At 40.6% G+C, this 27,389-nt stretch overlaps 1 protein-coding gene across 1 annotated transcript; it reads right to left on the reverse strand.

Annotated features, from left to right (window-relative positions):
* Positions 1-265: 265 nt before the first annotated feature.
* LOC149277346 (sodium- and chloride-dependent GABA transporter 3-like) lies at positions 266-26,603 on the reverse strand. Its single transcript, XM_089503039.1, has 14 exons — positions 26,384-26,603; positions 21,965-22,099; positions 21,222-21,362; positions 19,700-19,790; positions 13,719-13,851; positions 8,625-8,759; positions 4,568-4,671; positions 3,652-3,776; positions 2,275-2,387; positions 2,053-2,190; positions 1,730-1,832; positions 1,307-1,407; positions 1,011-1,181; positions 266-412 (listed from the first exon to the last, which is right to left on the reverse strand). Exons 1-14 carry the CDS (start codon positions 26,601-26,603, stop codon positions 266-268), a joined length of 1,857 nt encoding a protein of 618 aa, XP_089359165.1.
* Positions 26,604-27,389: the final 786 nt, after the last annotated feature.

A 27,389-nucleotide genomic window follows, 5' to 3' on the forward strand; every position in this document is an offset into this window, starting at 1 on the left:
ACACGCTATACATGTGTCTATAATCTATAAAACAGTGACCAGTATCACAATATTACAGAAAAATCGGCACTAAAAGGACAGTACAATACTGTTTTATAATAAGTCATTTATATAACAATTAAAAAACTCACTTTTAACCAATTATACAATGTGCACATTAAAATGAACCTGTTAAAATTTGTGCGAAACAAGCAAACTTCTATAGTTGAATGAAATATTTTTCATTTATACTCTTATTTTACAAAACAGCCAGAAATTCGTCCTTTCAGAAGTGGGTTTCTTTTTCTGTGATGGCAGAGATGTTCCCGTCCTGCTTCGTTTCACACACGCTGACGGCATTGGTGCATGCGTCGGCCGCCAGTTTCCCCCTCATCTTCAGCTCCGGGCTGGGCTGGATCAAAGTCTTCAACCTCTGTAACAAAGAAAGTGGGCTTTGGGGTGAAATTCAGAACTGAAAAATTCTTATTTCTACCAATGAATTGAAACGCCGCGCATGATGCGCTTTGGTAATAACTTAACAGTCAAAGATCTGCTTTTATTTGGCTAAAAAGAACGTTTTCTTTGAGAAATCCCCATTATGAATATTATTTCTGTTTCTGGCACATGGGAATTTGTAAGTTTTAACTGATAATTTATCAATATATCGTTTCAATGAAAATGCAAATATTTGTCCTTTTAAGTTTCAGGGAAGGAAGCATAAAATATCATGACAATACGTGATTTTATTTGTTCTCTTATGATCCCTGAATACAAATATGTTACTTTAAAAATTATTACAATTTAACTGCACCAGCCCCAAAATGTTTAATACTTTTAGTAACTGTTAATTCCTCTAATTATCATTCCATAAAATCCTTGTCCAGATAGACTTTTATGAAAAGATGAGACCACATATGAGTTAAAACCGTTCACACACCTCCCTCTCTCTCACGGATTAACGAACGCACAAAATGAAATGTTATTAAAATAAGATAAAATGATACAGCTGGGTGGAGGAACGGCGTTCTTACCTCTAAAAAAGTCCCTTCCGTCTTCCAGACTTTTATTAAAATCCACAAAGGGATACAGACCATGGAGGAAAGAGCCATCATCCATCCTATGCCATAGCCCCACGGCGGGTACGTGTAAACATTATTATACTTCAGAGGTTTGTACTTAACAAGGAAAAATATGAAGATACTCTGGAAGAAGCAACAGAAGACATCTTATTTATTTTCTTATAAACAAGTAACATTTTGGAAAAAAACTATAGAAAAAAAATGTAACAATGTAAAACAGCTAATAAATATAATATTAGTGCACTCACTGCGCAGATTCCAGGAGTAAAGATCATCCAGCACCATTTTATTAATACAAATGGCCGATATCCAATCATATCTTCAATATTATCATAAAATCGATTGCTTCCTAGAAGTCACGAGAAAGGATGTTAATTACTCTTCAAACCGGAAGCTAAAATGCTGATTGCAGCTGCTGAGTGGTTTTTACACACAGGGAATGCGATGCCGCTGAGACGTATTCTATCTTCACTGAACTATTTCTCTTGTTGCTGCGTTCCCTGCCTCCACCGTTACGATATTCTGGGTATAACCCCAGATGTTGGATGTTCTTCTTACGTCTGGGGGTCTGTTTCTTGCGTTTACTCCAAATGCATCTCAGGCTGATGCGATTCCATTGTAACAGAGTTAAATATGATGAAAGTTGTAACCATGTAATAATCTGCACTTACCGTAAACCCAGCCTATGCAGACGCATTCAAACACGGCAACAAAGAGCAGACACATCCCGCTAGCAGCGTACGAGTCAAACAACTGAAACACGTACATTCCGCCCTAAAAGACAGAAAAACGGCTACTTTAATGTCCAGTCTAAATGGAAACTCCTAACAAACATTTGGAAGAGCAAACGTATTGTATTTTACGGAACTGTAACACTAAATAAACCATACAATAAAATAATTTGCCTTTAAATCAATTTTACATAAATAATCTTTAAGTGACAAAAACAGCAAAAAGAAAATACACACAAAAATATGACGAATAAAAGTCTTACCTCTGTTAGCATTATGAGCCCAAGAAAGAAGGATACAATGGAAAGGGCTAAAATTAATAACTCTCTGCGGTAACCTCTCCGGAACACGTTTGGATACATGTCCACGACGGCGGTGACCAGGCTCTCCACGCACACGAACTGAACACATAAAAGTAACATCTCAGTTCCCGCAGGTCTGCGTGTGTTAACGGTATGTTTATTGTAAAGCAACTTCTTCCTTACCTGACTATCAAGCCCAAGGAAAATTAACATCATGAAAAACAGGGCAGCCCACAAAGGGGCCAGCGGCATCATGGTGACAGCCTTTGGGTAAGCTATGAACGCCAGACCTGGACCTGAAATATAAAGCCAAACGCATTGGCGTTAACTTTAAAATGGTCTATGAAGGGCCACAGAATATATATATCAGTGGGTATTCCGACCTGAGCCTAAGGAGGTGGTCAAGCTAAAGATACATTTTTAAAGAAACTTTGTTGGCATTGTATTTGGTTCGGCAAAACATCTAAGATTGATACGTTCTCCATTGATGTTTGCTGTTAGAACCCTACGTTTGCTAATCACATAACCAGCCTACTGGCTATTTGCTTAATTCCATGAAATTCTATAATGTTAAGCACCAATTGAAACCCCTTTTCATAGTCGTCTGTGCATTCTGCTCCTCTGGTGGAACAATGACAGCGTGAAATGGGTGCTGGGTGGTCTGCTCGCCATCGGAGCCTGTCTGACAGATGCAAATTAAGAGTTCAAGTGCAGGAAATTCACAAAAGCCAAGAGAGAGAGAGAGAGAGAGAGAGAGAGAGAGACATATAGAAAGTCAATTGAGCAGGAAGATACCCGAAGAGCAGCGCTTGGAATCGCTAGTAACTAAATCAGATTTACAAAGGGGTTCATTTTTTGGATGGAAACTTGAAAGGTAATGTTTTTGTGAAAAGACTCGATGGAAGTGAATGATACTCCAGCAAACACTTATTATTCACCTCCTGTGAAAACAGCCCATAAATCTTATTTTTCCATAACCTTTCATCTTGGTCTGTTTCAGGGAATCACTTTCTGCCAATTAAGGGTTTTCTATAGAGCTGCATTTTTATGTATCTGGTTCCCAACCTCTCAGGTCAGATTTGAGGATAATTTCTCTCCTGGCGGCAAACAGTTTGAATGCAGCTTGAACCTTTATTAAAGATTTTACATTGAAGTTTGGTGGTCGCGTCTTTTTATTGATGCTGTGAGCAGGGCCGGCCCTACAATGGAGCCGACTGGGGCAATTGCCCCAGGCGGCATTTCAGAAGGGGCGGCACTTTACTTACCCGCTCGGCGCCCCTCTCTCTCTCCTCTGCGGCGAGTTTACCTGTTCGGTCTCGGTACCGGCTTGTAATGCAGAGCGCCGGAAGTGACGTGAATTTCCGGCGCTCAGCATTACAAGCCGGCACCGTGGTAGCACAGGGAGACTCGCCGCAGGACTGTTTAAGGGTAAGTACCGGTGGGGGTGGGGTAGATAATGCCGCCCCCCCCGGCGTCGGCGAGGGGCGGCATTTTAAACTTCGCCCCAGGCGGCGTTAAGTCTTCGGCCGGCCCTGGCTGTGAGACACGTGATAAACTTACCGGACTCGGCGACCTCAGCAATGGGCACTCCTTGTTCGTACGCCATAAACCCAAGGACTGAAAATATGGCAAAACCAGCCACAAAGCTGGTGCCACTGTTTAAGCAGCAAAGCAGAAGACAGTCTCTGTGGAAGAATACGCAGATAGTAAATTCACATTTGATGAGAAATTAATGAAAATTACACCCCCCCTTTCTGGTCTACCCCCCTCCATCATTGTGTGGTTTTTCAACTAAGGAGAAGCCATAGCCTTCTTCAGAATAATCAGGCAACCTCTTTAAAAGATCAGGACACATGAGGGTCCTGTGGACAAGTGTTGTTCCACCTCAGTGTCCAAGCTGGACAAAGACTGGTGGGAATTGGACATTGTCAGATCTGTTCCTTTCTGTTTTCCCCTCCAGCCATTTTGTCTTTCTCTGTAACGTGTTCTCTCTCTACCCCTCCGCCTTAGTTCCTCATGCATACTTATGCCTGTGTTTTATTTCTCCCCTTACGTCTGCCTCTTCCTCGTCTGCCTCTCATTCTAGCCGTTCCCTTGGGCTTGTAGCGTTCGTCAACATGTACACGAGCCGGAGGTTGTTGAGAACAGAGGCTCCACTCTCCTGGATGGCACAGTTCTCAATATGGTTATTATGGAAGCATTTATGCAGATGTTGAGTGCATGTCTGATGCCGGGAGCTTTGTGAGTGGCTGCGAGTGCTGTGAGTTCTGAGTTGCTGAGGGTCAGGCTGAAAAGGTATTTTTCTGTATTTATGTCTGAAATAACTACTGTGAATTTTATTATTTTATGGAGAACTAAGCGGATTTACAAATAGGTGTCTGTGGATTCAAGCCGGCTCCCCACCCAGTGAGTTTGACAGTCGTGGTTTAATGGTTAATACGTGATGTGGTTGGTTCAGCCATCAGAGATCAGATACCTGTAGCAGTTATTATTGTAGTTATTGTAACTTCCCAAGGCAGTCAGACAGCCCAAGCAGATGGCATACGAGAAGAAGATTTGAGTGCCTGCATCTACCCACACCTGTGGACACAAAAACACATGCAAGGGGTAAATATTCCTTCTGAACTGACAGAATGAAGTACATGCCGGCCAAACTCATGTGAAGGTCCAAGATTAGTCCGACATCCGTAACAAAAAGCATAAAATATTAGTCCCAATAAACACTGCCAGCTAATAGAAAAATAGAACCTGCCGGCAGATCAACCCCCGTCGGCCCATCTAGAAATGATCCCATTTAAGTCCATATTACTGATGTATCCAGGGCCGGCCCAAGGCAAAATGCCGCCTGGGGCGAATTTTAAAATGCTTCCCCCCCCCCTTATCTACCCTTCCTCTCCCTCCGTCCCTATTATCTACCCTTAACCCCCCCATTACAAGCCGGCACCGAGACCGAACAGGGAGACTCGCTTGGGGCTTGGGGCGGCAAAGTGCCGCCCCTTCAAAAGGGCCGCCTGGAGCGGTTGCCCCACTCGGCTCCATTGTCGGGCCGGCCCTGGATGTATCATAAGGACATCTAGGTTCTGCTGGATCAGTAGTTGGTATCTGGTCCACGAATGGCCAGATTTTTTGGGAAGACACATGGAAAGCAATATTTTGTTAAATCACAATAAATTTATATAAATTCAGATTCTGCTGCATCACGCAAAGCACTAAGTCAAAAAACAAGTTGTTTAGTTCTAACCCAGAAATTGTTTCCATTTTTACGACTACCCAACAAAGGAGCGTTACCGCTGGCAAGGTGCAAATGGCACTGTGGATTTGGCTTTGTGGAGTTTTGTGAAATGACCCAACTTCCTACATTCTGTTTTGGGTTTTTTATATATGATTTTTCTATATGTTAACCCCCTCTGCATTGGCGACATATTTACGTTATTCCTTTCCAAGCTTATTGTGTTTCTCCCTCCATCTCGCGGGGAGCACCGAGACTGCAGTTGGTTTGCCTGAGTGCGTTAAACGCTTCCTGCGCTGTCATACTGAATAACACACAGCTCATTACACCCCCAAGATTCACCACTTGCTGGAAAAGGCAAAATCTTTTGACGGACATGCTTTTTAATAGAACTGGAAGCCAGCAGAAAATCATAGGTCAACTGAAAAAGTGAGCCAGAGAAAATGGGGAAATTCGATGCAAACCCAAGTTGGGCTGACTTTTAATATCAGTTTTATGTCCACAAGGGGGCGCTTGACATTCTGTAACATGCCACATTGCCTCTCCACAGGGGCATATGTTTTAAAGGAACGGGTGCCGTCTATGAAATAACACCTGGCTGGGGTTAATTTAATTTTAACACTATTAAATAGTAAAGACGGGTAAGGCAACTTTAATGTATAAGGGGTGCCTTTTATGGAGTTTAATATCACATTCAGGAAAGCGTTATGAATGCAAAAGCCACTTTATTGTGTGTTTCCCATTTTATGGAGTCTTGGTCTCATAGTTCACTTTCACCATGTTTAATTAAATTGCTTTTCACCGACTCCCTAGAAGAAATAAAACATGAACCACGGATCTTTTCCAACTTCCTACTTTACAGCCGCTAAACCAAATAATCAGAATGTCTGGTTAAAACATGAGGGTTTTAACTAAAATTATGTCAGTTCAACGTTTCAAGGCAAAAAAAAGCAATAAAAAAATAAAAATCACATAATGTCACAATAGAAATAGATTTCATTCACTAAATATGATACATTTATTTATAATTTTTGGCCAGGGACGGGGGGGGGGCAGATACTTTGATCTTTGTGTCACAAGTTTCTTCATGTTCCACAAATGCCCCAGTCCTGGAGTCAGCCTTGTGTTTAAGTTTGGCCTTTGCTAGCTTTATACATAAATTCCTGATACAGATAACCTTTTATTTCTATGAGCTGAGCCCATTTTGGAAAGAAATGGGAACTTCTCTCCCAAGAACAGGTTCTGGGGTCTGAATAGTTTACAAGTGAATTACTTTTGTATAAATTGATGTGAGGTCAGTAGCTGTATCGTTAATAATTTCGGTGTAACGAAACCAACTCCATATATCTCAATAGATAGAAATGAAATTGCGAAGAAGATCTGGGGTGATTTATCCCTCGTGTCGAGTCGTAAAAGATGGTGCAAGAATGATGAGGTGAGCGGTTGTGGGCAGCAGAGTGTTATGGATTAGTGTAATCTGCCCCTAAAATGGTAATAAGGGACCAACTCTTTATTTGGCACTTTGTGGAGTTGTTTTTTTCCTGAATCCTGTAACTTTGTAAACGTTTTATGGCGTTTTTCCTAATTTACTAAACTTCTGGAGATATTCTCCCCTCTATACAATATTTATATCGAGCCTAAGATCAATCATATCAACGTGCTTCTCGTGACCACCAACGCTTAGAGCAGCTGTTTGGAGGACCCCTCTATTCATTAAGTGTATCTAAAGAATGTTGGATTTAACGTATTCCAACCTGCACCAACCTCCCGACCTATGGGTGACGCGTTCCCAGCGCGTGTGTTTTATGAGGTCCTTTAAACACAGTTAATATAAAACATAATATCCATTCTAATGGGAAATTAATCATGTTTGTGTTCGGTGTGGAGCTGCCCCTTTGATTGATGGGTTAGTGTTTGGCGCTGTAAATGTCAGATATTTATTATGCATATGGCAGGTTTCCAAAAGCATACTCTTCCCAGAATTTACAAAATGGATATTCAGGGCCTCTGAAAAGTGACAATTTGTGACCACGTTCTGTAACAAAGTCACTTCATTTGTCACAATACATTAGATTCATTATATCGCTATTACATGCATTTAACTGCAGTCTCTGGATAATCAAAAAGAATTTGTGCAAAAGATAACACCCTCTTAAAATAAATGCTAATTCTGTCAAAAACTTTATTTTGCTGCTTAAATTAGTCACCATGTGCCCATGTTTGTGAATACTTGGCCGAACCCCCTTTTCTTAGTTCAGAAAGGATACAAGAGCAGAATTCCACTGACAGTGACCCCCCCCGCTTTAATTAGTTTATTAAATATTCCAGGAGCTCACTGGGCAAATATAATACGCTTACAAATTCATTAAATGCATCTAAGACATGGAGGCAAAACCCCAATTCTGTGATAGATCCCAGAAAACGTGAAAAAGTGACATTATCAAACGAGAATGAAAGAAATGACAACCATTATAAAGCACAGCGTATCCCATAAAACACCAGTGAACGGAAAGTGATAAAAAGCCGTGTTTTGATGTTAGTTGCAGTTATTTTTCTGAGAAAATACTCCACTTGGCAGTAAAATGTCCAAAGTGATCTGTGGCAGAAGACTGAAGATTTGTGGCAGCTCAGTATATAACACGTGGGCCAGTATATAACACATGGGTCAGTATATAACACGTGGGCCAGTATATAACACGTGGGCCAGTATATAACACATGGGTCAGTATATAACACATGGGTCAGTATATAACACGTGGGCCAGTATATAACACATGGGTCAGTATATAACACGTGGGTCAGTATATAACACATGGGTCAGTATATAACACGTGGGCCAGTATATAACACGTGGGCCATTATATAACACATGGGTCAGTATATAACACGTGGGCCAGTATATAACACGTGGGCCAGTATATAACACATGGGTCAGTATATAACACATGGGTCAGTATATAACACGTGGGCCAGTATATAACACATGGGTCAGTATATAACACGTGGGCCAGTATATAACACGTGGGCCAGTATATAACACGTGGGCCATTATATAACACATGGGTCAGTATATAACACGTGGGCCAGTGTATAACACATGGGTCAGTAAATAACACGTGGGCCAGTATAGAACACATGGGTCAGTATATAACACTTGGGTCAGTATAGAACATGTGGGCCAGTTGTAACACGTGGGCCAGTATAGAACACATGGGGGCTTGGTATATAAGTGAGCCGAGTTCCTTAGTGATTTGGGGTAAAGAAGGACTGTTTTGAAAACTTACAATGAAGCTCAGTGTCCTACCTGGGGATCAGACAGTCGAGATAAATCGGGATACAGGTAGAATTTTATTCCTTGACTTGCACCGGGCAAAGTGACCCCACGGATCAGAAGAATAATCAGCATCACATAGGGGAACGTGGCTGTGACATACACCACCTGCAACCGAATAAGAGAACATCAATACACGTGGATAAAACACAACGTAGCGAGTCGCCGACTGCACTGTGGCTGCCGGTCTCTGTCATTATCGCTTTATACACAATTAAAGACAACATGTAGAGCCGGACAGCGGATCAGCTCATTCATTTTACGTGTCTGCGTGGAACATGCTTTGAGATAAAAACGACCAAAATGTTTCTGAAAGTACTGTGAAAATAACATTGTGTCTGAAATGAAAACTATTTAAAGAAGTTCATGTGAAGATGATGTAATCACAAGGTTTTTATGCTTTTTAATGCTAAAATATAAATGATCTTATGGAACGGACTATAAGTGGGGATGGAGTTGACGCCAGTGGAGAAGATGCTGTTTATTGCTTTTTATAATTAAGTTGTTTACCATGTTCTGGGTTCATTTGCTGCATTTACAGTTGAGAGTTAAGGATTTTGGCCATCGCTGCGGCCAATCCACCCACATAACTCTGTAGCTGCTTCTAGTTCTAATCCTCAAAACAGACACTTCTGGCAAATTATCTAAAACACTGAAAAGGCCAACAATAAAAGTGATATAATAATGATAGAATCATGATAATACTGTAATAAAAATGATAAATTACAGTCAGAATGCAGAAAATACTCCCACAGAACACATCACGGGGGGGACTTTTTCAGATTTGGATAGCTTGTCCCCCAAACGGAGGCCATTCTCATCCCCCCCCCCCAAAAAAAGTCTTAACATGTGGGGCGAGGATTATATCATTCTGTCAATATCTCTGTGAAACGATACAAAGCACAGAGCACGGCTGCAGCGGAGAACCCGCGGTAACGTTTCAGGCAAAGAAACATCTCATTTAGTTTGATCTGTTGCTGCGACTCTCACTTCTTCACCCGGAGGCTCCGCTGAAATAAATCGGCTCATCTTGCTGATTAAACAAATGCATGATGAAATGTTATTGAACATTCCTCTCCGAAAAAATAATCCTAGCATTAACTGAGCATCTAACTAACGAAAGTATCATTCCAAAAATATCCCGAAAAAATATCCTGAAAAAGTATCCCGAAGAGGCTCTCACAGGAATTGAGCTGCAGCCTGTGGGTGCATAAACTGGACATTTTTCAGGACTCGTAATTAGGAAATGTGTGATTTTTTTATGGAAGTTGAAGAATTTACACCATGAAGAAACATGTCACGGCAAAACCCGTTCATGTTCTATTACAGGATCTCGCGCTCTATATAGATATATCGAGGACAGACTACAAGACACAAGTCTATGCTGGGAAATGTCGCACCTACACTTTGCTCTAAAGAGAAGGCAGGTAGTTCAGTTAACGTTCAGTATTACCGCAAACCATAAATTTATACGATTAACGCAGCGATCTCATTAACGTATAACCCGTTACAAATGAAACGGCACCGAGAATACTCCCCGTTACAGCTCTTCTGTGATCCAACAGGCAGATTTTGCTTTTTTTTTTTATAAATGTCAGTTTTTTTATTATTGTTTTCAGCAAAACTATATTATAATTTTGTTGAACATCAGCTGAAGAAAATGCTTCTCTTTTTACTTAGTCATCTGCACCATCTGCCACTTACTGCTAGAAATCTGTTTCTCAACTCGATCCTTTCGACCGCTGTCTTTCATACATACAAAACATACAGTTACTATATAAATCTGTCTGCTTATTTATCTTTCAAGGAAATTATAGTAATTTTAAGTTGTATCTAGAACACGATAAAAATAATTGAAATAATAAAACAAATGTGCAATTAGAAAGCATGGGATTGAGTATTGGGTCATTTTAAAGAGTATCTTTTGGCTATTGCACAATATCCAGTGGTGAGCGGCATCGTTTCATGGAGCTTTTTTGCACGCAGTTCCACGTAATGTAGACGCATCTTCCCCCGGGTGTTCTTTCTGTGCTCCTTCCATTGGCAATTTACCCAGCGGATTGACGTTGGAAAGATCTGGTCACTGTTTGCTTGGGCTTCTGGGGTCAAAATATATGTCTACGCCAATGAATGAGGGCACCATTTAGCCAGACCCCACACCTTCTAAGCCTGTTATTGATGTGCAAAGCAATCATTTTCTGTTACCACTACGTAGTAAATGTCAGTAACATTAGGTAAATATATTTTTATTCTTAAATGATGTATTTATTTTTATTTCCTTTACCATAATTACTGTAGATATATTTCAGTTGTTGCGTCCAATTTGTCCATCTGTATCGGCTGTCAGTCCTTTTTGTTTTTAGTAAAATACTTAAAATGTTTAAATTTAGATTTCAACAGCTAGCAAATAATAAAACCGAGATTTGGTTGCATGCACTGCTCTTGCCTAGAGCGTAGTTACATGAAACCACTCGAAGGGGCGCTAATGAGAGCTGATTGCCAGGGGGCCGGGCTCTCGGAGAGCGCGCATGCTGGGCAGGCTATGGATTGCCGTGTGAAGAGAGGGGATTCTGCATGCACCTCATGTGCCGGTCACACTATTCTGTTGAATACAGAGATCAATCTTCGTTTGACTGCTAAAGCTGTGCCATGGAGCCACCATTATTTGCCGTCACTTCAAGTTGAAACAAAAAGCACTTGAAAAGATATAATAATTACTCCTTGGTTTCCTTTCCTGGCCCCTTACAACTTCTTTATTCTCACATCTTTATATCCTCTCTTCCCAAACCACGTGCTTTCGCCTCATTGAATCCATTAGCTTTGTGAGACTTACTAAAGAAAAATAAATTTTAACTAAAAGTCTATAAACACGGCAAACGGTGATATCTGGTTAAACCGGAGTTGTATAAATAGCAGACGATGGTGTATCAGATGTTGATTATAATTATTACGCCGGCTGCTTGTCTATAGTCCGCTATCGTACTTCGTGCAGGTTACATGAAGGGCTCGGTGAGTGTCTTGGTAGAGGCGTTTTGTTTAATTGGAAATATTCTGGGCCGTGTTCACCCGGCCAGGGCTTGTGACTGAACTTCCCAGCAGATTCATAACTTCTGCTTTTACTTGGACAAAACATGAATTTTTCTTTCAACTTTGTTACTCAAATAAACCCCGAATAAATCTGTCACTTTATCCTTTACTCTGGTGGTTTAATAACATAAAAAACAACACAGAAATTTTTATGAAACTTTCTAAGTTTCTATGGAATTAACCAAACAGTGCCTTCTTTTGTGTCACATGACAAGCGTTTCCTAAGAATGGGGCACATTTTTACATGATAAGATAATTATTTCATGGAAGGGTTGGGGCATTCAATACAATTAAGAATGGCGTTTCTAATGCTGCAGGTTGTTCTGAACATGTCATCAAAGAAGACCTTTAACAGGAAACAAGTATGAGGACCCAGACCTTATTCCTTCAAAACTTTGCCCTCTTTGGTAAAAAAAAGAGCCATCAGCTTTATGGTTTCTCTGGAAAACCAAACACCAAGTTCCTTCTAGACTCAAACGGTTCTCTAGTCTACAGAATGGCTTTTCCAGTTGGAAGCGATGGGTTTTCTGCTTCTACAGGAGCTGCGAGAAGCCCCGAATGTTAATGAGCATCAGACAGAACCAACCAGAGTCCATGCCAACCTTGTCTTAATGACTAGTTTGTCTTTTTTTTAAAAAAACCTCTGTGCTTTTTTGGTCACCTCGAATCAGGTTTTCCCACAGAGCCAAATATCTGTTCTTTTCTATAACTCCCCAGAAGGTCCTGCATATGTCGCGGCCCCTGCCCCATCCACTATCTGCCCCACTCCATGTGCACCCAGCAGCACTGCTTACCCTGCTTGTATATATTAACGTTTCTTCTGGGGCATGTAAAGCTTTTCCCCAGTGAAGCCTTCATTAATTCCTCTGCAGGCTGATTGCATTAATATATTATTATGCTAATCAATTCTAATTTAGTCTTTCTAGTGCTGTTTTTAAAACAATTAACTTGTATCTGCATTTCTTTCCAAGATTCAGTCAAAAACAAGAATGATATATAAAAAAAAAAGTTATGAGCATCAATCATCACGTTGCCCATTTAAAATCAGAACATTCACATCAATTACATTGAGGTTTGAATTGTTTTATATCTTTTGCAATAATACGGTTACCCTTTGGGGTGTCGCGGCCTAAGTTAAAAGTTCCATTTACGGGAAGCGCTTTTTCTGTCGCATTCTCTGCACAGGAACTGCTGCATGTCTCGCTAAAATACTAAAAATGTGGAGACGGAGCGGAAACATTTCTTCATGTATTTATGAAGCTAATAGGATGCTATATGTAAAAAGGAGGGCATGATTGACAACCAACTGTATGCCAATGAAGTGAAATGGTGTTCTGATGCAGAGATCCAATGGGCAAAGCCTCTCTATACAAGACCTTAAAATGGTCTCAAACATTAATGGAGATTCTTCTCTGCAGAGCACATGGCAAATCAGTTGAGGCATTTGGTCACCGTCCACTCCCTCCCCCAGTGCAATGTCCTTTCCCTTTTCTATCACCTTGGTCTCTAAGGGTCACTGGAGAAGATGGGTTACCAGGGGAGCGTCCAGCAGAAGGAGGACTTATTGTGTTTATAAAGTCCTGCCAACTCTCTCTCTCTCTGAGTCTGCGTGGAGATGATCACATGGGAGTGGTAATTGTATCACGTGTTTACAGGCTTATCCTGCTGTTTCTTTGTTATTTCCATTCAATCAATGAATAGATAGTTTGGTAACAGCATATACTAACTTATTGTAATTTGTATATGTATTGTTAATTTGTTTAGCCTCTCTTAATAAATATTGTTAATTGCAGAAAACAAGGAGTGTGGACTCTGACTTTACACTCAATAGTTAGTGGTTATTGATAGCATAACAGTGTATATATATATATTCATACATTAAATGTTATTCAGTAATCACAGTAAGATACAGACACGTTTTTATATTTATAACACTATATAACAGCTACAGTTACATTCTAGATGAATTTGCAGTCTGACCTTTCCCGTAGACTTTGTCCCTTTCCATATACAGAAATAGCACACCGTCCACGCGGCGAGAAGACACAGCGCCAGTTCCCAGCGGAGTTCCCCAATATGTTCAATCCCGTCGGAGATGGCGAGAACCCTGCGCCTGGAAAACACCCAAATAAAAGTAAATACACGTCAAAGTAACGGGTGCAGCATCAACTTTACCTCGTTCAAAGCATGGATTGGGCTCATTGTAAAGTAAACTAACGTAAGACCTCCGTCTGTGTAATAATACAGTGGCTATTGGCAGTGGCGTCGGCAGGGGGGGGCCAGAGGGGGCCATGGCCCCCCCTAAATCATGCTGTGCCCCCCGGTGTGCCCCCCCAATTGAAACGCCGTCTTTTTTTTTTTTTTTTTTTTTTAATAGATCCGGAGGAGAGAGAGAGAGGCGCCGAGCGGTCGCTGAGGAATAAGTTCTCAGCGACCGTTCGGCGCCTCTCACTCTTTTCCACGACCGCGAGGCCTCTGCCTTGGTCGCAGTGCCGGCATTTCAAGCCGAGCGCCGGTATATGATGTCATATCCGGCGCTCAGCAATGAAGCCGCGCACACTGCGGCAGAACCAGGAAGACAGAGACCTCGCGATCCCGCCGCTGGACTTCTACAAGCCCAAGGTAAGTGAACTTCAAAGGGGGGGGAGGGTAGAAAGTTAGGAGGGGGTTAGAGAGTGAAAAGAGGTAGATAGGAAGTGAGAAGAGGTAGATAGGGATACATTGGGAGGGAGAGAGGGGGTAGATAGGATAGATTGGGAGGGAGAGGGGGTAGTTAGGATAGATTGGGAGGGAGAGGGGGTAGTTAGGATAGATTGGGAGGGAGAGGGGGTAGTTAGGATAGATTGGGAGGGAGAGGGGGTAGTTAGGATAGTTTGGGAGGGAGAGGGAGATATTAACATATATTGGCAGCAGGGGCTAATATTAATATTAATTGGCAGCAGGGTCTAGTATTTATATTCATATTGGCAGCAGGGTCTAGTATTTATATATATATCGGCAGCAGGGGCTAATATTAATATATATTGGCTGCAGGGGCTAAGTTTATATATATATTGGCTGCAGGGACTAATAATATATATTGGCAGTAGGGGCTAATATTAATATATACTGGTAGCAGGGTCAAATATTAATATATATCGGCAGCAGGGTATAATTTTTATGTATATCGGCAGCAGGGTATAATATAAGTATATATCCGCAGCAGGGGCTAATATCAATATATATCCGCAGCAGGGGTTAATATTAATATATATCAGAAGCAGGGTGTAATATTTCTATATATTGTCATCAGCAGGGGCTAATATTAAAGAATGAGAAATAACTGCCTAACGTGTGTGTGTATATATGTGTGTATATATATATATATATATATATATATATATATATATATATATATATATAGTGTATATGTACCGTTTTATAATTGGCCCCCATACTTTGGTTCCTGGCCCCCATGTGCCCCCCCTAAATATGAAAGCTGGAGACGCCACTGGCTATTGGGAATAGGTTTTGAATACTTTCGGATGTCATTGTCACATTGTGTCCCGTATTCAGATATATCAGACAGCAGCATGCACATTCTCAGCAGAGAGGGAAACTTGATTAAACGTCTTACAACCTGTGTCAAATCGTCTTATTAAACAGGTTCTGCGTATGGAGAGCATGCAGAATTATTATTAATATTTTATGGCTTAATGAAATTCTGAACACTCGGAAGACTCCATAAATATTGTCTCCAAACCAATGAAACACATTTTATCTAAACATAGTTCTAAAACCTTATTTCTTCCCCCAGAAGGTCATTCTGAGTCGAGTATGAAGTGAAAAATGTTATTATATTCATCAGGTCTACATTACGGGTGTATACGAGAAATACTCATAGAAGGTGTATCTGTAGAACCCCCAATGCGGTGATTAAAATCTTTTTTCTAATTAGACATAAACGGAGCACCTGGCTTTTTCTCAGATACTTTAGAACGTAAGGTTCTTATTCTCTCTGCGCTTTCGGGTTGTGTGAGGAATTTGTACCGTATTCTAGGCTTTTGGTCCTGAGAGCCTGACGCTCCCTATTAAAAAATCAACTTAAAGAGGCAGGCAATCCCTCGGCCACAACATATGGAAGCTCTAGTCGGTTGCCACAAGGCACTTTGACAATCTGGAAACCATTTGCTCTATTTGGCTGTTAGGCATCAAGACGTCGCTGGAGAACATTGGAACATGGCAGCGTCTTCACACAGTTAGACAAGAATTCAGATGTTTCTGGGGCTACTTGGGAATTACACTGAATCAGTAACAGAATACAAAATAGAAGAAGCCCCAGATCTGCTACCTGTGACAAAGTAGTTAAGTTACCTTTTCTGCACATGAAGCCAGAGGTTGCTGAGCCAGGACCCATCAGCATGTACCACGTGGCATATGAAACCATCACATTAATGCTCACCTATGGAGTGGTTTTTGGCATATTAATTGACTGCTCTTTTGCTTTGTGGTCGTAACACACACAGCATTACTAATCTCTAACTGCCCATGGCAAAATCCAGAACAGGGCACGAGAGGGAGAGAGATCACTTCAGTAAATGAGGTCCATCATATCCAGATATCTGGCTATGGTGTCTTTTTGACTATCTCTACTTTTTAGTGATGATACTACAAGCATTCAGAGCAAGGAATGTTTTTGTAACGTAGACATCAGTGTTTTTTTACCAAATTGACATTAAATATTAGAGAAATAAAATATAAATCGGAAACATAAGAACCTGATGGTAATTTTTATTTATGCCGCCAGAGGAAAGGCGCCTGGAGTTTATAATTTTCAGATAACATTGAAAGAGGCCTGACATATAGAGAAAGAATGGTGTTTAGGATACATGAGAGACACGTCAGTGTTGGAACAGATTAGGTCATTTCTAAGAGAACACAATATCTGAGCCTTCATGTAGGATGCTTGATGTGGGCTCAATTCCAATTAAGATTAATGAAAAGAGCTAATCAGTGAGACATGAGGATTAAAGAAGACTGGAGAGGTCCTCAGCCAAGGGTCAGATTTTGGGCTTCTTGGCACTTGAACGTGAGCACTCATTACGGTGCCGCAGAACTCCAAGCGCACAGCTCATTGGGACAGAATTACTCTTTAGCAGAGTAAACGTAGTTGATTTTTTGTAGCAACCCTTATTGTTGGTTAAGCAGCCCACAGAACACCTTTTTGCTGAACACTGGAAAGAAATAATTGTAAAAGCTGCGTGCTCTCGTTACTTCGCATTCTGTAAGGGTTGTTTTAGAAATGTCTGTTGTTCCCAGAGGCTTGAAGAGCTTCCATTTCCCTGGGAACGGGCTCCGCTAAGCGCGTTCTTAATTTGTGGCTTCAAAACTTGTTGAAAACAACATGATTTCAATTCTTCCTACACAAACCACGTCAGCGGAATTGATGCCACATGGAACCATGGAACCATCTCTTCTTAATGGGGCACAGCAGAGATATACCTTGTCACAATATAACAGACATGTTTTACATCTACCGAGGGGTTTAGAAGTTATAATATCACGTGTAGTGGCCTCTCGTGGGTTTTGGGGTATGTGCTGCACACGTATTGAATTACTAAATTCTAAAAAATTTCAAGGACTCTCGCTTGCTTTGCTCAACATTTCCCATATCAAGACGGTAATAACGAGACCTTCTGTGCTACGATTCAACAGGAAATTTGGTATAATGTTTTATTTACACAAAAAAACCAAGTCCAAGGCGCGTCCCGGAAAAGGCCAGCCTGGATCCTTGTCTGCGCGGCCCATTGAAATGCTAATTCCCCGCTGCACAAAGATTCAATTAGTTTTCACTATTTAGGACTTAAAAGGCAAAATAAAACAATCTCCTCTTTAAATTCATTTACTGACTGAAAAATCTGACCACGGGAGATGCTTAAAGGGAAGGTGAATATTTAAAGATCTGACCATGAAACGACTTCAGTGTTTGGCAAAAACAGTTCACGTGAGAGGCGTAGACGTGTTTGGCTTTTTATTGGTAGGAAGCCTTTAAAAACATTAATCAACGGATATAAATACCCAAAAAACAATTAAACTGTGTGTTTAAGTATCCAACAATACTCAACGGTACTGAGCAGTACAAATGCATAAACAAGTGGAACTAATACTTTACTATTAACGGTGCCCCAACAATGGTACATTTAGGAAAATAACTACGCACCCATTTATATCTGATAAAAGGGGCTGCTCTACAATCAAAGAGGCCCTAAACAGAAAGTTTTCTTTAAAATAATCTTTTAAGAAAATAATGCGTAAATCGTGGTCCTTGTTAAATATTTTAATATTATTGTGTAATCACAGATTGGGGAATATCATCTTTAAATGAATACTGGCTCCATGCAAGGAACTGCTGCTCCTTCCATTTTAACAAATCACCAACTTCTACCCCAAATAGCAAGTGAATTTGTTAGTGAACCTGACCCACTTAACTCAGAAGGCAGCAGAACATCGCCCGCCTGCAATATTTATAGCTCACATTAGAATATATGATTTATATTGTGCATCTCAGGGTTATAGCGCTGCTAGGTTTATGGCACAGGATCTTTTAGAACATTTGATGTTTGTTGGAATATGTTAGCATTTCTGTATAGTTGTTGGGACTATAGCAGTAGGAGAGTTCTTAATATTTAAAGCCCATTCCTATTGCACGGATATAACTAGATGGGGCAGTTAAGCCTTATAATCCACTGAGCTCCTGCAAGCAAAAACAACATACAAATCCTGTTGGAAATACAGATTTTGACAGATAAGCGTCTATTTGCCTCTGCTGTCTTTCTGGGCTCTATATTTTTCATTTTAATTTCCTGGTCAGGATTCAGGACATGAACAATTCTGCCCCTGGGGCAACTGACGTCTCCTGCCGTAGGGAATGAACACATACAGACCTTCCGTATGCGGACTGTAAGGACCCGGCTTTACCCTCTCAGGGAGCTACAAGTCTTTACTTCTGAGGGCCAAACGGAATCATAATAATTACCCTGTAAGCTTCATCTTCATAATTGATACTTAATTACTGCCAAACCCAGCACTTCCCAAGAGAGAGACAATGGGGCTTGTTGTAAAACAGGATTACATTTCTGTGTCTCGTGGGGCCTGAATATAGATCATTATTTAACTCCTGGCAGGTCTTACACCAGATCCCAGACGTTCTGATAACCTTAACAGTGTTTAATAAAAACACTGATTTCATTGAAAAGACAAAGCAACTTTATCTGCAAATCTTCACCAATAAATAAAAACAATCCATAATCAAAGCATCAGAACAAATTATAATTTAAAACACTGAAGCAGGAGATCTAATATTTGCAAAGAATATATTATATTAACGGTTATCCAAGCATTTTGAGGGGTAGAAATCAGGTCCTTCCCAAACAAAAAGTGCTCCATAGAGCCACATAATCGTTATTTACTGATAAAGCCCTAACGTATCCCACAATACCTGACCACATGGAGAACGATGCTTTACAGCCAATATTTACCAGAAGATACAGTCTAAATGCATGAAATCACCTTCATCATCCAAAAATAAAGAGAACTGAAATGGGTATTCAGTCTGGAAACCAAAAACTGAAAAAAGTAACTGGCCGAGCTCTTCGCGCAAAGAGAAGTTAAGGACCTGATGGGTATGGACGAGAAGACAGAGAACCCCCAGCATACTGCAGCCATGGGGGGTTTATAAGCACAAAACTAAGCGCACATACCCCGCCGCCCTAATCCCTGATAGTGTTTTATTGTGTAGGTCCAGCGCTCTCTGAAATCCCACTCGTTCTGTGTGTCTAACAGATTGGGTTGGACGTCTCCCAATTTACAGCTTCAACTTTACAGATTCACTAACTGATCATTCAAGAAATAATCACTGCTGGCTTTGCACGGACGATATAAATTGTACTGCTTCGATGTGATATACATATAAATTTACTCACTCCCAGAATTCCATCACCGGAGAGGTAGCGTTGGCGTAGAAAGCCTGACTTCCGTTGCTCATGTTGAGTTTTTGAAATTCTACGCACTTGTCTGCATGACAGAGAGAATGTATGAAAGGATAAAGGCTTTCGTTTCGTCTTTCCTTTAGGTCGATACAATGCATGAATACATCGAAAAAATATTTTATGTTTACATTTCTTTCTACCAAATATTTAGAGTTTGTTTATGTTTTGAAATGTTGGAAATGTGCGTTTGGCATGGAAATGATTGAGATCCTTGCTGTATTTTTTAGCACCTGTCCATAATTGAAAGCATTGATTAAAATGGAAGGAAATTAAATTTTTCTGCATTTCCACATTGAGGTCCCAAAGCATCGATACTGCATGAAATGAATGATTCTCTGTAGGCATCACATAATACCCTTTACTACGTACAGCTGGAGAAGCGCTCTGGGCGCTGACGCTCATTAAATGTCGTTGGGAGGGTTATTTTGGGATCTTTATAGATATAAAATGTATTCTCCTTACTTTAACCTAAATACAGATTTGTGTCGTTTGTTTTAAAATCCACATTTAGCTGACAAAGCCAGATATAAAGGTCACTTGCTCAGCCTTTCTAATGATAATTAATATTATATACAGGTCCTTGCTTTTTATTGGAATGTGTATCTATATCTATATCTATCTATCTATCTATCTATCTATCTATATATATATATAATAAGATGTAAAGTGCTCATCTTCATAAAGCCTCATTGCTATAAATATCCCTGGAGTGAATATGTGATTAGCTAATTACTGCACATTTGTAAGGTTCCCGATGCCCTCGCACGGTTGCTAACCTTTAGTGAAATCACTGGTAGTAAAGCTGGAGATTTAAGACACATTACAACCCAAAGCACACCCCCCCCAACGCTGTACCACACTCCAGCCCCTCACTGAGTAATCCTTCTACATTACATCCCCCCATATTATAATATAATATAATAATTCCTTATTAATTAAAGATTCTCAACTAGATTTCCCCACCAATTGGCCAACTGGTTTCTGACCCCCATGATATCTCCCTCCAACACTCATGCATTGAAAAACCAGTGGGGAATCACAGAAAGGATCCAATCAGGTTCTACTTCCTGCCTAAAAGATGTAATCACAGGTCCCAATTGGAAATTGCAAGAAAAGCAAGTAAACTGGGGAATTCCACAGCTATAAGAAAAGAGTATTTTACTGCATATTTACTGCAGCGTTTATTTGGTGGGGAAATCAGGAAAAGAGAGACATTAAAAGAAAATGTCTCCATCCGTGACCATTTATTGTTTTATATAGCGCCATCATATTCCGCAGCACTGTACAATGGGTAGACCTTTTAGTATATTTAAAAGTACATTCTTTACCTTTCCCCATTAAGGCTTCTACACCCTAACGACTGAATCTTCTCCAACGACAAAAACAAGATTAATACCGCGTTCATGACATGCAGTGAAGCCAGAATAATGAATTATGTTTAAATGATTTCATATACCTGTATTCCATTTGTGTCCACATGTTGCCCAAGGAAGTTCAGCAGAAAAACAGTTAAATAGATAGAAAATTGCCCATGCTAAAATGATGATGTAATAGACGTTTAAATGTGCCTCGATGACTTGGGTGGCATATCCAATTCCTAAAGGGAAGAATTGGAATGATAAGAGTTAATGAAAGCCATGGTGATGCCGGTATACATTATCAAGCATAGAACCCGCGTGTCCGGGTAATGAGAGCCGGGTTCTGGATCAGCTCGGAATAATGAGAAGTAAAGAGGAACACTAAACACTCATAGAAGACTTTTTATAAACCGTTACTCATTAGACGAAGAAATCTAAACTAATGTCATAAAAACGCGGATGGAGAAGGATTGGACATAAACATAAAATAACGAGAGGTAAATGTAAAATACCCCAAACAACTGTAAAAAAAAAGCTGATTATTTCAGTGGAACTAATCTCTTTAATCATTTCAGAGGGGCGTTAAATCCTGGATAAACAGTGCTAGTCATTTGGAGAAAAAGATCCCGTCATTAGGCAAAGAGCGCTAAAATTCAGACGCCAAGTGCTAGTCATGAAGCCGACGGTGTTAAACCTTAGTTTATTGTATAGAGAGAGGTGTTAATCCTACAGAGCGCTAGTTGCTGGCATTAACCATTCCCTAAAAAGAGTTAAATGCCCTTATTTCATTTCTAGAAGTATAGAAGTTATATTGTTAACAAATTATAAGGAGATACTTTACCTTCAAACAAGGGGCAGACTTTCCTCCAGCAGGTAATGCCGCCCTCGCTAGTAAACTGCCCCAGCGCCGTCTCAAGGAAAAACACTGGTATTCCGCAAAATATGAAGAATACGACGTATGGAATGAGGAAGGCACCTGGGATATATAAGGGTTAACAGACATGAATGGCAAATTATATAAAATACACATGGAATATACATAGGAAGGAGGGCTGTGGATGAGGTTTGTATTAGGATGGGAGGGGGGGTTATTGATAGCTGGATCCCCTGCGTCTTTTGGTTCCATAAACTCTCTGGGGTGATACTTTGGAAGACGTCACTGAAGTGGCCAGAAAATGTGGGTGAAACTGGTTCTTTGAGGATTTAAAGCAGATTTAATGATGTGGTGTCATCATTCTGGCACATGTATGTCTTCGTGCCAGATACACGGACAAGCAGAACGTCTACACAGGACACGTGGATAGTCATGTGTAGAAATGCGCACAGTTTCATTTTTTTAACCTGGTTGTACACCTAGGGGAACCGAACACCATCCTCCTGACACATCGCATGATTTCTATGACATCGTCAGTGGGAATAGAGAAATCTGTCTCTTCCCCAGACGGTGCGTCCTGAGCTCTGGGGCAAATACCGAGATCTAAAGAGAGGGATTGGGTCTCGTAGAGCTGCACATTGTAGCCCTGTCCTCCGACTGATTTAATACTAGTGATGAGTAAAGCTTATTCTAAATTAGAATATGATGCGTTGAATAAAATTTCAAAAATTACAAATTGAAACCATCCCCCATGTCTCAACCATGAACTATCTGCCCTGAAAGCCATCAGGCTTTTGATTGACATGTTCACGCTTCACAGGGGTATGCTTGAAATTGAGTTTATTGACACTTCGAGATAAGCCAATCCAGCCCCGTAGGAATAAACGCGCATATTCTTTATAGTCAGACAATATCAGGACATGGCTGGGGAGGAAAACCGACAACCAATCGTTTATTGTTATAACAACCCTCCCGATAGATTACTGATCTGGTGTGATAGGAAACCAGGTACCTCAACAGGTGTCCTTCCATTGGCTAAACCAAATCTGACTTTTCTCATGAGGCTTTTTCATTGAGGTCTTTTGGTCCATACAATTCATACACCGGCTGAATTCAATGGACCCCTTACATGCTGGACATCACCAGCCATTTCATGTATTTAGGCCATGCTGTGGCCCCAGCCAGGGGTGAGTGTATTAAAAACCATTCATTGAGCTTCGAAAGAAACATTATTGGAATTCTCCAGAAATAAAAGAATTGACTGATTTCACAGTAATCTTCACACAAATCCCACCGGGCTGGAGACCGCTACCTGGGAGATGGTTATCTCCAGATTCCTTTTTCAGATGTTAATTTACAATCTACCGCTGAGCCGTATTGTGAAGGGAATAATACGCCACAAATAACCAGCTAATGGTCATAAATATATCCTTCCCATATTCCCAGTTTTCTGGGCGAATTCTAATAGTGAAAATATTCTTCAAACACAGAACTATTGTAACGAGAGGGCACAGGGCAATTTTCCAGGGACTGAATGCTAATTCTACGCAGTAATTCCGTGTGACATTATCTTAATTAAAACATTCCCTGAAACTGTTACTGAATCGTAATGTCCAAAAAATGGAAAACCCCAAACCAGAGCAAGCCGTTGTAGATGGGCATTAATGGTACCTTTACTCTAAGACGAACCATTAACGGCATGATGTAGAATGTTAAGCAGGTGTAACATAGTATCACAGTGACATCATTGAGGCTGAAAAAACACACAAGTCCATCGAGTTATAATTTGATATTGATCCAAAAGAAAAATCCCCCCAAAAATGATTTGAAGCAATTTCCAATTGTGCCTCAAAAAGGGGGGAGGAAATCCTTCTTAACGACACAGATTGTGTTTTTGAAAAGATTTGAACACCATATAGGAAATATATATTTGGGTAGCTTTCTGCTGAGGTGGCAACAAACTATTTCAGCCTATCATTGGTCTCTGCTTTGTCGCCTGGCTATAGGCCAGCATTCCCTGAAATAATATGGACAGGATTACATTTTTCCGTGATTAAATGCTTTTCTTCAGGATGTTCACATGCATCGGGGTTGTGTATCTAATGTTAGATTTGGTTAAAATAAGGAGATAAAATCAGTGATAGGGCTACAGCTTTGGATCGCAGTGATAGAAGGAGCAGAGCCCCGTGGGAGTCATATGGGGTTATGTCCAAGAAAATTGCCGTAATGGACAGACCGCGGAAAGAATTTTGTTATTTTTGAGAACGGCCCCCTTGTGTCTTTTTAACGCTGTACCTCAGGGCTTCCTTCCAGTCTCTCGTTTATTCCTATCCAGTTAAAAGCAGCAGGTTATGATGGAGACTGAGTAGAACCAGAATCCTCCATCTCCCGCAGCTTCTCCCTCGCCGGCCCCTCCTGCCCTCTCTTTTCTTGTATCATGCTAAATCACCGTGTTCCGAGCAATAAACCCATCAGCAGCAACTCACACAAACAGCGCTTCTCATACTAACGCTGACAACTTAATTTGTTTTTCTGATATTCATGTTTAAGACAAGATGTAGAGGAACTGCTGCACGGCTATGAGCCAAGCAACGTCCGCATTATCTGTAAGATTAAAGCCAACTCGAATAAACCAAGAAACAACCGAGTTATGGCTGCAATGGTTTAGGTGAGATTTAGCAACAAGGGATAGGTTGGTCATTCATGTTGCACAATTAATTAAGCAAAATAAAACTCCCACCGCAATTATCTGCAGCTCGCTGTCCTGTGAATGTGCCCTATAGTTCTTGTGGCTTTAAAACTATCCAGGTTGGGATCAGCGCTAATTGATTATCGATGTATGAAACTTATCATAGACCCCCCCGCTGTATACAAAAAAACCTAATCCACCTTCCTTTGTTAAAATCCATTACCTGCCATCGTAAGGTAATTTACAGAAATACTCCATGTCACAAGAGGGCAAATAGCCGACCCTCAAAGTGCCGTCTGAAAACATAAGAGCTGAATCGTGACTAGATTTGTTTTTATAAAGAACATATTAAAAAGGTTTTTTAGGGGAAATGCGTCATTTCATTACAGAGCCCCTCTCCTCAAAGGTAGACTTTTATTGTTTGGTTGCACATGAAAAGTCCAAACGTAGCACCTCACAGGAACTCCTATCAGAAAATTCACGTATTTCCTTCAATTAACAGTAAAATATTTAATGTCTTCATTGATAAGACTCAGAAGAACAACCAGAAATGAATACAATTTTCTTTTTTCCATTTTCATCTTCTTGCTTCATTGACAGACATTTTGAATTTGATTTCAAGCACCATCAACTTTATATTTACAAGTCATATTTTCAGAGAATAATCCACTGACAGCACAAACGTAACCTTTATCACAAACATTACAGAAATTCACAACAAAGCTGCAGTTGTTCCTGGAAATAACGAGGTTTTCCGCTACAGTCATTTGCCGGTCTACAGACCAATCGAAAACCAGCTCTTAATCCAGGAGTCCCACCCCCTGTCACACCCACACAGCCGCCAAGAACTTCTATAGGAGAACAGCTCGCTGCCGGTAACCGCGCCGCACGTTATCTCCTGTCAGCAAAAGCATATCTCCAAAATCAACAGAATTCAGAAAGGGTTCATTAAAAAAAAAAGCTTCCGCTAACAGGAATGTTTTCAAGGCAACTTTAAATAATTTATGTCATTTATTTCATATCGTAAGAATTTGGCCACTATGCTTATATAAAAGTGAACTACGTTATCATCGCGGTATAAACTGAACCCGCAGAGATCTTACTACAATGATGTCACAGGAAGCAAACGAAAGAAACAGGAAGTTCCAAGCCCCGGCAGATTGTAGAACACTCTGACATCATGTCTTTACGCTTAATGATTACAATAACAGATACCGCTGCTCGCTTTCCCAAATCTCACTTGTGCTGTTTCTCTGTTAATAAACAGTGGAACTGCACCAAATTCCCAGGGTCCCCTTTACATTTAAAATATGTCAGCCCGCTAAAAAAATATGTAAAAATGCTATAGACTGAATGGCCGATTCTATGCGTGGACGCACCTGTGTATAATAACAAATACAAAAATAAAAGTATTTTTAATAAAATAGAATTATTTAATGGTAATAAATCATTATTATTTATTTGTAATAAACACAACATATTTAGGTAATGTAACCGTAATCTGTTTAGTGTATTTATTTCATGTAAGGGTGTAATCCATGTGTACGTTACTTTAAATAAAACTTTAACGCCCCAATACAGAAGTTCAGGACCCATTAGTGGACAGTTGGAGGCTAGCCCTATGATCTGACCCAGGTTTCAGGTGTCCGTACGGCAATTTTCCCACTCCCAGCATTGCCCTGGCAGGTCCTTCTTACCTCCTCCATTCTTGTAGCAAAGATATGGAAAGCGCCAAACGTTCCCAAGACCGATGATTTCCCCGGCCACCGATAGCACAAATTCCACCTTGTTGTTCCAGTGACCCCTCTCCTTCATCTTCTTGTCATTGGTGTGAACCAGATTGGCGCTGGAAGCCTCGGCATCCAAAGCGTCTTCAGGTTTGCCATTAATGACAGGTATCGCCTTCTCGGCTGTCATGATTCTCCTTTCAGCCTGGTGGGGACAGAACAGGTTTATAAAATGTTTCTTAGCATTATTATATTGTTATTATAAGACATTCCCACACACCTCCCCACGTTCACTCTCCCCAGTGGAGACCTATAATCCCACCACTAGTGACAAGTGGTAATTTTCACACATTGTTTTTCCACAAAAGGCATACTCAGCAAATTAAAATGAGTGTTTCTTTTCAGGTTATCGTAAGAATTGACACATTCCTAAATTTCTATAAGGATATCTGCAAGCTGTTTGGGGGGGGGGCATCCATAAAGGGTACCAGCTGGGGTGAGGTACGGGAGACGATAGAGATCTGGCTTTTCCATAATATCTCCCTTTAAAGCCTGAGGTTTTATAAGCTGGGATTGTGATTCCACACAATGGAAAAGCTACAACGACAGAATGCCCAGCGCTTACCTTGGCTTAGTTGGCTGTGAAGCTATCAGTCCTCGTTGGCAATTACGTCTCTATCCCCGTTATCCAGAAATGGATAATTTGCAAATGTTCTGTTTTTGCTGGAGTGATCTGCCTCCTCCTCCCGACTCCCCCTCTGCTCCCTCCCCCCTCCCCACTATCCACCTCTCTCACTGGTTTCCTTATCTCAGGATTCAATCTAGGGGGTTCATGGCTTAAACCGCTCACAGAACCCTATTACTTGTATGTCCGCTTCATCAGATGCTCCTTTCAGTAACAAAAAAATAAAAACACTTTCTATTAAAACTGTTTTCTAATATTCTAGGCAGAAGGATTGCCCCAGTGTGCGCATGC

Source organism: Sceloporus occidentalis, unplaced genomic scaffold (assembly GCF_023333645.1).
Source record: "Sceloporus occidentalis isolate IW3139 unplaced genomic scaffold, rSceOcc1.0.p SCAF_216, whole genome shotgun sequence".
Taxonomy (NCBI): domain Eukaryota; kingdom Metazoa; phylum Chordata; class Lepidosauria; order Squamata; family Phrynosomatidae; genus Sceloporus; species Sceloporus occidentalis.